This window comes from Cricetulus griseus, chromosome 4 (assembly GCF_003668045.3).
Source record: "Cricetulus griseus strain 17A/GY chromosome 4, alternate assembly CriGri-PICRH-1.0, whole genome shotgun sequence".
Taxonomy (NCBI): Eukaryota; Metazoa; Chordata; class Mammalia; order Rodentia; family Cricetidae; genus Cricetulus; species Cricetulus griseus.
The window spans coordinates 160,518,399-160,530,652 of NC_048597.1; the positions used below are offsets into that span (position 1 = coordinate 160,518,399).

General features: G+C 45.6%; 1 protein-coding gene across 2 annotated transcripts in view; it reads right to left on the reverse strand.

Annotated features, from left to right (window-relative positions):
• Zbtb16 (zinc finger and BTB domain containing 16) overlaps window positions 1–12,254 on the reverse strand; it is a 179,150-nt gene that overhangs the window by 86,811 nt on the left and 80,085 nt on the right. For both annotated transcript variants that reach the window (XM_035444652.1, XM_035444651.1), the window contains exon 2: window positions 2,015–2,112. In XM_035444652.1, coding sequence (XP_035300543.1) covers window positions 2,015–2,112 — 98 coding nt within the window. The remainder of the gene's footprint in view (window positions 1–2,014; window positions 2,113–12,254) is intronic.

Sequence of the window (12,254 nt, forward strand, 5' to 3'; positions counted from 1 at the left end):
GGACTTCCCCCAGGGACCCACCACTTCCAAGTGAGGCAAAGTCACTGTCTTGTCAGAAGTGGGGCCACCAAACCTACCTAGCAGAAAGAACTCAGCAGCTCTCAACATATCTCAGTCACACCCACCAACGCTGCAGACATGGTTTTTATAGCAGAGATGCCACACCTGCTCCCACTGCCTGTAAGAGCCAGGAGGTTTAGTGTATTCCCATTCCATCAAGCCCCTCGGCCATGAAAGGATTTCTGCTGCCAGTGAGACCAGCCAGGACCTTAGAGTACTCGAGTGGCTCATCTGACGCCCAGGCTATATTCATTTAGTCAATAAGCATTTGCAGGCAATGTGTTAGACATAGCACAGGCTCAAGCCTGTGCCCTAACACTTTACTGTCTGGTAAGGACAAAGAAGGGAGATTATACTTACCAAGCACCTGCCACACAGTGGGCATAATGGGAAAGAGGTTGTGTGAGCCTTACAGGCTCTCCGAGTTGGAGTTAAACATTCCTGCTTTACAGACAAGGATGCAGACAGAGGTTCAGAAAGGCCAAGTCACCTTGTTGGGAGGTAGGTGACCACGTTTCTTCTACTGCATTATCCTGCCTCTCAACAGGGGGAGATGAGGCTGGCCCAGAAATAACAGTAACACAAGGAAGGAAGAATTTGCTCAAAGACAGCATCAGATACAGAAACATGGGCACCAGACGAAGTCATGATTACTTCTTACAAATGGGGAATGGCTAAAGGTGGTCTTATTTTGAAATAGGGTCTGGAAAACCTGGAAAGGTGGGATAAGTGTTCTGTCATGCAGACAGAATGTGATGAACAGAACAAAGCATTTGCTAAGCAATGAGTGAGCAAAGTCATGTGGGCTACGCAGCAAAGTTTCAGTGGGGTACCACAAAGCTGCCAATGAGAACTTAGACCATCATCCACACAGCAAGTTGGAGGAACAATAGTACACAGACAGCCCACCAGGCAGGAAGCATCTGGCGAGAGGTGATGAGGCTTGCCCCGGGGTGACAGCTGCAGGACAGGGAACAGGGAAGGAGGTCTAGGTAGGAGCCATGGTATCTGTGAATCACCAACTGCAGACCAGGGAACTTGCTGTGAAGACATTTAGTATTCTGTCACCTAACTCTCAAAACAGAAAAAAAAAACAAAAACAAACCCCCCCACTTCTATGTGGGGGCAGCACCTGCACTGACAGATATAGAGACTGAGGCACTATAGCCAAAGCAGAGGCAGATATTGGTAGTCACCCACAAAAGGAGAGCAAGACCAAAGAAGACAGACAGCCTGCATTTCTCCCCTAAAATATAAGTGCAAGGCTTAAAAGCAAAGCTGTTAGAGGGAGGAGACCTGGCAGGGAAGTTACAGGCTCTACAGTAAAAGGCAGGCTGTGCCCTCAGCTCCAAAGTTTCAGGGTCAGATCTGCAGGGTCCTTCCCTGTACCCACAGCACCAGGCACACAGGGTGTCAAGGGCTTCTCCTCTTTCCACATACCTCTTGGGGCAGAACGGTTTTGCCCAAACATGAGCAAAATTACTAGCAGCCACATAGTCTACCCCACTAGAATTGGATAAAATTAACTTGCAAAAGACAGCACACTATAACTAGCTTTGAGTTCCAACCTTTCTATATCTATTTAATTAAAGGCTCTTGTATAATGTGAGCCCAATAGTCAGATTCATTAGACAGCGAGAACCTAATTCCACAACTGTTTCTGCTAATGAAACTGCAGTCTACTTTGGAAGGTAGATCGCACAGGGCATGGGTACCAGTGACGGCCTGGGAACCCCAGGGGAGAGCACGAGGATGGGTTCCTTTGATGGGCACACTCTCAGGGTGGCTTTTCTGCTCCATGAAACTGGAAAGAGGATCCAAGGGACAAGGTGGACCAAAGCCTTGGCGGGCAGTGAAGACAATCAGACCATGGCCAGCTCCGAGTTGAGAGGGAAAATGGACAGGAAGTAGTTGTCTGTACCAACATGGGGTCCGTGAAGGAGGCCTTGCCTACCTGAATGAGCCAGTAAATGCATCCTCAGTCGCAAACTATCCAGGAACCGTTTTCCGCAGAGCTCACACCCGTATGTCTTCATTCCACTGTGCAGCTTCCTATAGAGGAGAGGAGAAGACAGATTGCTGTAGCTCCAACTGGACAGAAGGCAGCTCCCTCCTCCTCACCCCACACCTGGAGGCATTCACAGCCATTCCCAGTGGTGGGAACAGGAGAAAGAGATAGTGAGGTACTGATAAGAGTCTCACCCACCCTGATTCTGGGACAGTCTCCATGTGCCCCCTGTGTCCATGGACTGCCGTATCCATTCCCAATCTTGTTCCTAGAAGTGCAGGGACTTCTTATCACTTTAAACACTGGTACTCAGACTCGGAAATCAGATCTGAGTTCAGAGGGCTCACTGTCAAGCTAGCACATATCACAAATGGAGCCCTTCTGGCCTTTGTTTGCCTCCAGGCAACACTAACTCAGCCCCCGCCCCTGACCCCACCCCCGTCTCTGACCCCCCACACACACACTAAATTGTATGACTGACTTTAGCTCCTGCCACCTGCTAGACTCTGAAGGTTGCACCAGTGTCTTGGCTTTCTCCCCACCCCCAATGTCCAGGACAGGTACTTTCCAAAGAAGCCCAAGAAGAAACAGAAGGAACAGGCTCTTTGGACATGGATGCTTCTCTCTCTCAGTATCCAGTTGTCCTTTGAGTAGCTGTAACCTACCTCCCACCTCCAACAGACAGAAGCATTTCGAGACGATGGGTACTTTCAATCTAGAATAAGGTTCTTTAGCTTACTAATATTCTTCCATACATGCCATCTCATTCACCACCATTAAGATTCTATACAGTGAGATGTTCTTACCCTGACAACTGATTACAGGCTCCAAGACAATGCTACCTCTTAGCCTATCTCCCTGTTGAGGTGTTTCTGCCAAGACCCTTTGCAATGGGACTGGTCAGCTGCAAGGAACCCAGTGGATCAGCAATAGGGAGCTGAGCACTGGGGAGAGATCAGAGCTGGCCCTTCCTCTCTATCACCCTCCTATTCTTAAGCCCCAATGGTCACTGCTGGATCTGGAATCCAGCTACACCTACCCCAGTGTCTGTTTCTTCCCTGTCACTAAGCACCAGGACAGAGAGTGGCAGCCAGAGACAGGATCTGAGGGCAGTGGGGCAGGTGGGAGGACTCAGCTCTCCTAGAGCCTGGACCATTGCTGGTCCAGAATGATCATGTGCTAAAACCACAGTGGGCTTTGAAGCTAGTGCTGCCCATGCTAGGGAAAACTGGGTAGTATGTGCTCAGACTGGCAGTGCCCATATCACAATGTCACCCAACCACACATGGCTACCAATGTACAGATCCCAGAACTATGCCAAAATCATTCAGTGCTCCCCAGCATGTCATACAATGGGCCACCGTAGCATGAGGATAGCACCAGACGCCATGTGTATAGCTTTCTGATAGGGATCACAGACAGTTCTCTTTGCAGAACACTTTCTCAATCACATTGTTCTGTTTGCTGCCTTCCTCTTCCCCCTTGCCAAAGACAAATGATTTCCCAAGCACAAACACATAAACACACACGGTCTCCCACAACACTGTAGGTCGCCCCACCCATCCCCCACGCGTTATCTCACTCTTGGCTGTGGCTGATCTATCCAAATTGAGAAAGAGTACAGAACATTTTAACTGAACATTCTTTACTCTGATTATATTTCACAATGTCAGGGTACTGGGGCATGTCCTAATAGTGTTTGGGGCAAAGTATGTTTTTAAATAGGTACCTAGGAATGTCACACACACACCACACACACACACACACACACACACACACACACACACACACACACACACACACACAGTGGGGAGCGAGCCCTGTCCTTTGCACGATAAATGTTTGCCTTTCTAAGAGATATCAACACAACACAGTCTCTTCAAGGGTGGATTCCCAGGTACTTTCCTGAAAGTTGAGTACAAATTGGGTCCAGCTGATTTTCACCCTTAATTGTTTGTGATTTGTTATCTTCCAAGGACTTCCATGCCTGGAATCATGAGAGGGCAGACCCCATGCGGATTTGTTTTCCCAAAGGACTGTGGAATGGTCAGTCTTCAGATATGGGGAGCACACCCCACCAGCCTATACTCAATTCTCCCTCAAGGGTTCCAGAGCAAATCTCTTAAGTAACACCATTGCTTTTTCCCTGGATATTAGTAGATTTGCTCAGCAATGACTGAAAGTGGCTTTTCTTCCAGTTGCCAACCAGACTGGCCCCATGTGAAAGTGATGGACTACAGCCTGTTTCCTGTGTAGGTGTAGCAAGGAGCAGGGAGGAATGCCCAGCACATAAAAACAACACCCACACTCTCATCCTGACCCAGCCCTTGCTGGTTTAAAGACATTGTCATAAACTGCTGTCATAATCACTTGAAGTTTACTTTATTTTATCAAGACAGGATCTCACGATGTAGCCCTGACAGGCCTGTAACTTGATATGTAGACCAGGCTGGCCTTGAACTCTCAGAGAGCTGCCTGCCTCTGCCTCTCAAGTGTGAGGATTACAGGTGTGCACCACCATGTCCAGCTATCAAATTCTTTCTAATTTGTAAAATTATACAGCTTATTAACTAAAATTTTAGGTAGAGGTATGCTTTATTGTTCAAAATCTTTAGCCATATCCTTTTGACCTAGCCTCTAAGTAGTTCCTGTAAGGGACATTATTATTTTCTTGGGCCATGAACTGCTTATCACTGTATACTGTGATGTACTATGACACCCAGGCCATCAAGCTATGATATAGCAAACAAAACTCGAGACTCAACTCAGCAATCTATTCATTTTAAAACCTTCTAATCCAGAGGGCCTGTGTTTTCTCTTTTTTTTTTCATGAAAGAAACTTCTAGAAGTCATCAGGAGCATTCCCTCAGGACAATTTCAGTCACCGTGAGTTTTCTAGTCTTCGGTGATACTGGGGCTGTGTGTTGCCCAATTCTCAGGGGAAGCACACTGCCCTGAAACTGACCTACTAACTCAGTGCCCCACACAGGTTCCCAGGGACCAGCATGGCACCCGTGTGAGTCCACATGTAGCAAGGACAAAGGTCATGCTTCACTGGCAGGGAGAGCCAGGCCAAGCACACAGAGTTCAAAACAGAAAGAGGGACAACCTCCAGGCCTGCCTGGGACTTAAAAGGGAACCCTAAACAAAGAGTGTACTCATTTTTAAAAAATCTTTAAAATGACTGTTTACATAGTAAGGAAGAAGGTCGGAAGCAGAGGATTCTCCTACTTGTAAGAAAACCCAAGTGGCAGAGAAGACATGAATGCATTCTACAGACCCAGCAACCAGCAGACTCTGGCACAGTCATCAGAAGACCCCCTATGGCAACAGCAATCCAACTAAAGCAAAATGACAACTATGAATGAGGTCACTGTCAATCCTCTTTACCCACTGTCACTACTCTCTGCAGAGATTGAGACCAAAATGTCAATCTACAGGCCTTTCTCCTCGCCATGTTCAACACATCTCCCTGGTCCAGTCCTGTCTTTTCACAAGGCCTAGGTTCTCACTTTTCTTTGTGCTGCTTCCAATGATGATGGAGTTCCTGTACACCACTCACCAAGAGGAAGCCACCATTTTGAAAGTAACCTGGTTCTAGAGTGGTTCCATCCACTCTATACACTCTCAATAGAAGATATGTTTCAGGTCCCTACCTGTTCTTGAAGAGTGGCCCCTAGTTCTCCCCCACCCTTTATGGTGATCCATCTCATAGAAATGCCTGACCTAACAGGTAACTCACAGTGCAGGGAAGAGATGTTCACTTATATCCCAGAAGGTGAAAAAGGTAATTCCTGACCATTTCTACCTATAGTCGCAAGGAAGCCGAATCATTATGAGAAATTAGATCTAAGCAAATCTGAACCTTTTAGCAACACAAGAGAAGGACTCATTTTTTTTTCTCATTAGTTCTCTCACCATGCAACTCTCACTAACAAAACCACCGTGGCCAGGTTGTCATTGGGATTTGTCTGTGCTCACTGAATCTGAAACTCATAAAAACTCTGGTTTGGGCTGGGAGCTGTTCAGCAACAGACACTAATTCTATCTTGCCTTTGCTTTGTAAGGCCCACTCTAAAGTGACTGTTATAGACTAAAGAAACCCCTCTAGGTAAAGGAAGTATAGGGCACTCCTCAGCTTGTCCTGGAAATATTTCGAGTTGCAACAGCCACATCAGCAGCTCTATTCCAGAACCAGACCTTATCTTGTGGCTCCTGACATCTATACAAGGAAGGCCAATGGCAATTTTCTGGAATGATAAATGTTAAGCTTGAGAACAAACTCACACCTCCAGGCTAGGTCTTTGTCAACCCAGCTCAAAAGGGCAGCACAAGAACATGAATGACAGCAAGAATCAATTCCTCCTGACCTCAGTCCCCAGAGACATCTGGCCCTAACCTTAGGGGAACCCTGACTGCATGACAGATGCAATCCCCTTCCATCCACTCAGTCAAAGACCAAGAGGGCAAGACCAGGAAAGGGGCCCATGGCATCCCTAAGAGAAAAAGACTAGAGGCTCTGGCTTCTAGATTTGGGGGTTGAAGGAGTCCAAGGTCCAGCACTGCCCATGCCTCCTCTCCTGTCTTTTCATGTTCTGTATAGGGATAAATGGCAAAGATGGGGCCTACCTAAAAGCAAGAAAGGGTAAGAGACAAGCTCTCAGTTCTAACAGCCCAAGGGCTGAACTCCCTGACTCTGCTAACAGAAAGCTAAAATGAGCTGACCTGTGAGTTTTAGGGGAGAGACCAGTACAGGGAACCAGGACCTGTTAACTGGGACAATCCAGTGGGAGAGAATGCACAGGTGGACCTCAGATAAAGTTCTACCCATTCTCAGTTAAGGGGTGTATCCTCTGAGCTAATATTCAGACTAAGCCAATGAGGTCATGAAGGTCCTTCCCACTCTAACCAGGCATCAAGTGCTGTTCCACACATGGCAGCTCCCTGAAGCTGGCCATCTTACACTCTTCTTGTTTGTTCCGTGGTACTTGGGACTAAAGACCTTAAGCCTGTTCACCAGGTACTGCCTCCCATCCTAGTTTATTTTTTTGTTTGTTTGTTTGTTTTTCATAAAGACACAGGCTCTCTCTAGGTCACCAGTTTGTCTTGAACTCCCTCTGTAACCCAAGCAAGCTTTGAACTTATTCTAATCCTCCTAGCACCTTAGCCTCCAGAGCAGGTGGGATTACAGGCCTGCATCTCAAGCCCTTCTAATCGCATGACCATGATGTGTTCTAATTTTATTTTTTGTTTCTATGATAAAATACTCTGACAAGAAGCATATTAGGAGAGAACATTGTTTATTTCTACTTAAAATTCCAGGTTATAATCCATCATAGTGGGGAAGTCACTGAAGCAGGGGCTGGAAACAGCTGGTCACATCTACAGTCAAGAGCAGAGCGGGGAGAAATGAACCATGTATGTTGGCTTCCTTGCCTATGCTCAGCTCTATTTCTCTACTCTTAAGTAGTTCATGCTCCCCTACCTAGGGGATGGTGCCACTTACTCAGAAGGGCCCTCTCACATAAATTAATACAGCCAAGCACAGCCATGCACACCAGCCAATCCGATGTAGATGATCCCTCACTGAGACTCTTTTCCTGGGTGACTAAAGGTTATGTCAAGTTTACATACATTTAAAGCTATGCATCATATCACAGACTTGACCTACTCAGTGCTTCTTCAGAAGGAGACAGGAGCTTCTGTGAATAAAATCCAGACCAAAGTCTAAATGCATGCTCAAAAGCCTGCAGCCCACCAAAGCAACAACCTTCTTGAAGGTCCTCTACTTACTCAGGAAGCCAACCCCATGCAAACCTGCTGGGCCTCTCTGGAAAGAGAACATGTCAACAAATACTGACACCTAGCCAATCTCTCCCTGTGGGGACAACATGAACTAGGCCAAAACCTCTAGACTCAAAAGAAATAGGCTTCCAGCTCAGCTGTAAAACCATCTGGCTGGGCTCACTTACCTTTCTAAACAGAAACTAAACTGAGAGCAAAGTCTTCAATATTGGGCTATCTCATCTTCCTTAAAACTGCTGTGGTTAAAAAAAAGTACTAACTTTGAGGCCACAGACCCTTATTTCAAATGACAAGGCAAAGGTCAACCAGTCAACAGTAGTCTAAGAAAGTGCTGACACAAAGATGAGAACTCTGGAGATTTACCTATGTAACCATGACTCACCTTAAACTCACTCTGTAACCCAGGATGGCCTCATGCCCATGATCCCCCTGCCTCTCTAATGCTGGGATTACAGCATGTACCAAAATACTCAACCTTCTCTGGGGATCTTCATGGGAAAGGAAACCACTGAACAGTGAGTGCTATCACAGGCCTCCACCCTAAACCAAAGTGAGCTCTTCACACGGCCGGAGGACACTTGATGAATGTCCCCTACCTTCTAAGGGTGACATTAGATCTTCTCAGAGAATGTCTCTTAAGCCACCAACAGTGTCATGTTCCAGGCTGGGCAGGTCATTAGTCATACCCAGTGACACTATGCTATATACATCACTCAAGACCAAGCTGTTTGTAAGTTCCTCAGGACTCCAAGCTCTTTAAGGACAGGATCATGCCTCCATCTCCGCCTTCAACGCCTTCAGCGCAGACTTAAGAAGATAGACATGGAAGAGGAGAGATCTCTAGTGAGGTGGTCTCTAGTTGCTCTAAGTCAGAGGGACACATCTGGCCACTGCCATGTAGCCCCATGCACCTTCCTGGAGCTGGAGAGTGGGCCTGAGCCCCAGGGAGAGAGAAAGAAAGGACAGTTCCGGTCTCTTTGAAATGAAATGAAATGAAAGGAACAGGTCACTTTCATTTTCTCGAGGCAGAAGGGAAATTGTCCTTTTACCCACTTCTTTTTTTTTTAAATGTGGTGATTAGACAGTCATTTGACAAGCTTCAAATGCGGTAGCTGGTATTACTACAAATTATCCTTCTAGCAATATAGTTCATGGCTCCCTGACTAGTCAATATTAATAAACATTACCCAATGCTTTTACAACACAATTTATTTTTTAATACAGATCTTTATGTATGCCATAAAGTAAATATACTAATAAAAGCCAAGGATTTCAATGAAGCAATTTAAAAAACAACAGAGAACTAACAATGTTAGTTAACACCTCCCTGCTGCAGGTTTTGGGGAAGGGGGTGGATCTAGGGACGCAGAGGCCACAGAGGATGACAAACAGGTAGTCATTCTGGTTGGAGTCTTTGCAAGGGAAGAAGGAATACCAAGCCACATGTCTCAAGAATCATCTAGACAGGAGGTACGTGCTGACCTTCTACCAGGTCATATGCATCTACAGGCTGGGAGTGGAGATGTGGTTTTCACTCTAGGTCTGCTTGCAATCAGCAGACAACCTTGGCCAAACTTCTCTCTCTAGCCTCTACCGTCACATCTTTGCAGCCAGGCAAGGCTAGATCAAGACAATCTCTTGGATTCCTGCTAGTCAGCTTCAACAAGCTGTAAGGTGGTGGGGCTGATGCAGTCTACACTGGCTGTACTCTATCCCCTTTGTGAAAGGTCCACACCACACTCATCCTCTCCGTCTTTATCACTGAGCCCAGAACATATAGAGGGTTCCATGTGATACATAATACATCTCATTAACCGAAAAGGGAGTTTGAAGAGAAAAATGTAGGAGATGGAAAAAACCCACCTTCCCTCTATACACACATGCACACACTTCAGTACAAGGAAAACTACCTCAGGCCCAAGAAAGAAACCTCTCCTGCTCTGTTAGGGGTCCTCAGAAAGAGAGCCATGCATATGTCACTGGCCTGGGTCCAAGGCCAATCTGATTGACAAATGAGTATGCAGGATAGTCCTATGCCTCAAAAAGCATCAGAGGGCTGGAGGGGTGGCTCTGTAGGTAAAGTGTTTGCTAGGCAAGCATCAGGACTACAGTTCAGATCTCTAGCTCAACCATGGAAGAAGTCTGTGGTCTTGTATATCTGTGACCCTAGTGTTGGGAAGGTGGAAAAGATGGGCCCATCCCTAGAGACCACAAGCCAACAGTCTTAAGTAGTTGATGAGTTCTAGATTCAGTGAGACCCTGTTTTAAATAATAAGGTGGGGATTGAGATACATAATACATCTCATTAACTGAAAAGGGAGTTTGAAGAGAAAAATGTAGGAGATGGAAAAAAATCAACCTTCCTTCTATACACACACCCACACACTTCAGTACAAGGAAAACTACCTCTGACACCTAATGCCAGACTCTGGCTTCCACACACATGCACATACATGTATACAAATACCAGAATGCATCACACACACACACACACACACACACACACACACACACACACACACACACACACACAAACAATACACACTATACACAAATATATATATTCCACATATATGTGAAAAATAGGAAACACAAGAGCATTCTTTGAAGCCTAACCACACCAAGTATACTAACTCCATATAAGATGGCTTCTGAGTACTGAAGCCATGTCAGCAGCCAGGAGTGTTGGTTCACTAAATCCTAGCACCTGGCAGACTGAAGCCAAAGGACTCCAGTGAGTATACAGCTGGCCTGTGCTATACAGTGAGGGAAGACCCTGTCTCCAAAGAGAAAATCAAAGGAGGCCAGGAGTGATGGCACACACATTCCTTTAATCCCAGCATTTGGGAGGTAGAGGCAGGTGGATATCTGTGAGTTCAAGGACAACCTGGTCTACATAGGGAGCTCCAGTCAGTCAGGACTATATATAATGAGAGCCTTTCTCAAGAAAAACAAAAAATAAACTGAAGGAAGAGATGGGGAAGCTGGGAGCAAGGGCAATATAGAAAATGACAAAGACCCATGCTGAGCTATCTCCCCAAGGAAGGAGGTTTTCTAAGAGCCCTCGGGGCCTCTGAGCATTGGGCAGCCGGGGCTCCTGGCTGTTACATAACCTACCCCTTGTTTTAAAAATATTGAGTTCTCTGAAGTCATTTATTTCAAATATCTCTATCAACAAATTTCACCAAGAACAAAAGTTTTTCATTTGGGCTCTGGGCTGTGCGCTGATGGTATCGCGCACAATCACATACAGTCTCTTTCAACAAGGTTTTAGCATGCTTATCTGTGAAGTTGCTGGTAGCCAAATATGACTGAAATGTTCTATTTATGCTCACTGGATTAAGGAGATGTTGCAACACTGCACAAAAACCTGGCAGATGTAAGCAAGGTATTACAGCCAAGGCAGTTAAGATCTGAAGGCAGGGATCAATACACACGTTTGTAGTTTTTCTTTTTTAACAAAGAAGTTGTGTGTGTGTGTGTGTGTGTGTGTGTGTGTGTGTGTGTGTGTGTGTGTGTGTGTGTTTTAAAGAGAACGAGAGAAAAGAAAAATAGTAAAAAGCTTCAAGATTTATAGCTTTCCTGAGCTTTTTCCAAACCCAAAACAGGGTACCATGATGCATACTAGATGATGTCAGCCCAGGGGAAACAGAAATAAATCCAAAGTGTTCTCTCCAGATCCTCACAGGCCCTATAAGGGAATCAGACTATGGTTATGGATGAGCAGGGGTTGATTTTTTTTTAATCTTTCTCTCTGTCTCCCATACAAGGTTTTTCTCCAGCACAAATAGCCAGTTTCTAAGAAAACAGCTTTCAAAAAGATCTACATTTTCTCCATCTCCCGTGTCGCCTGGGTCGGTTATCAGGAATTGTTTCTTAGGATTCCACTTCAGTCAGGGAGTCAGAGAGCTGCCTTTAAATCCCAGGGACCTGCACAGAAACTTGGACCATTGTGGAAAAGAACAGAGGCCTCTTAAAGCACCCGCAAGCCCATGCCTTTGGAATTAAACCACTCTGAAAACCCTTTTAATGTATATTGCCTCATTCTTCCCGCTTTACTACACTGAAAATTAAATTACTTTCTATAAGGATTCTGAGCTTAAGCACCGGGCTCTCCACATCAGTTATGAACACCAGAGATGAGCCGGGCAGATTATCTGTATGGACATCAAATCACATTCAAATCACAGAGGGAGAATTATTGTCATTTTAATGAAGAAGTGGGGGGAAATCAAAGATTTTTACCTTTTTTTTCTTCCAGTTTTTGAGCCTGAGTTTTTTTCAGTTTTGAGACAGATTTTTACTTAAAAACAAACACAAAACCTGGTGACTCATCCCCACCCTCTTTCTTCTAAAACAATGAGGGAAACAAACAAACAAA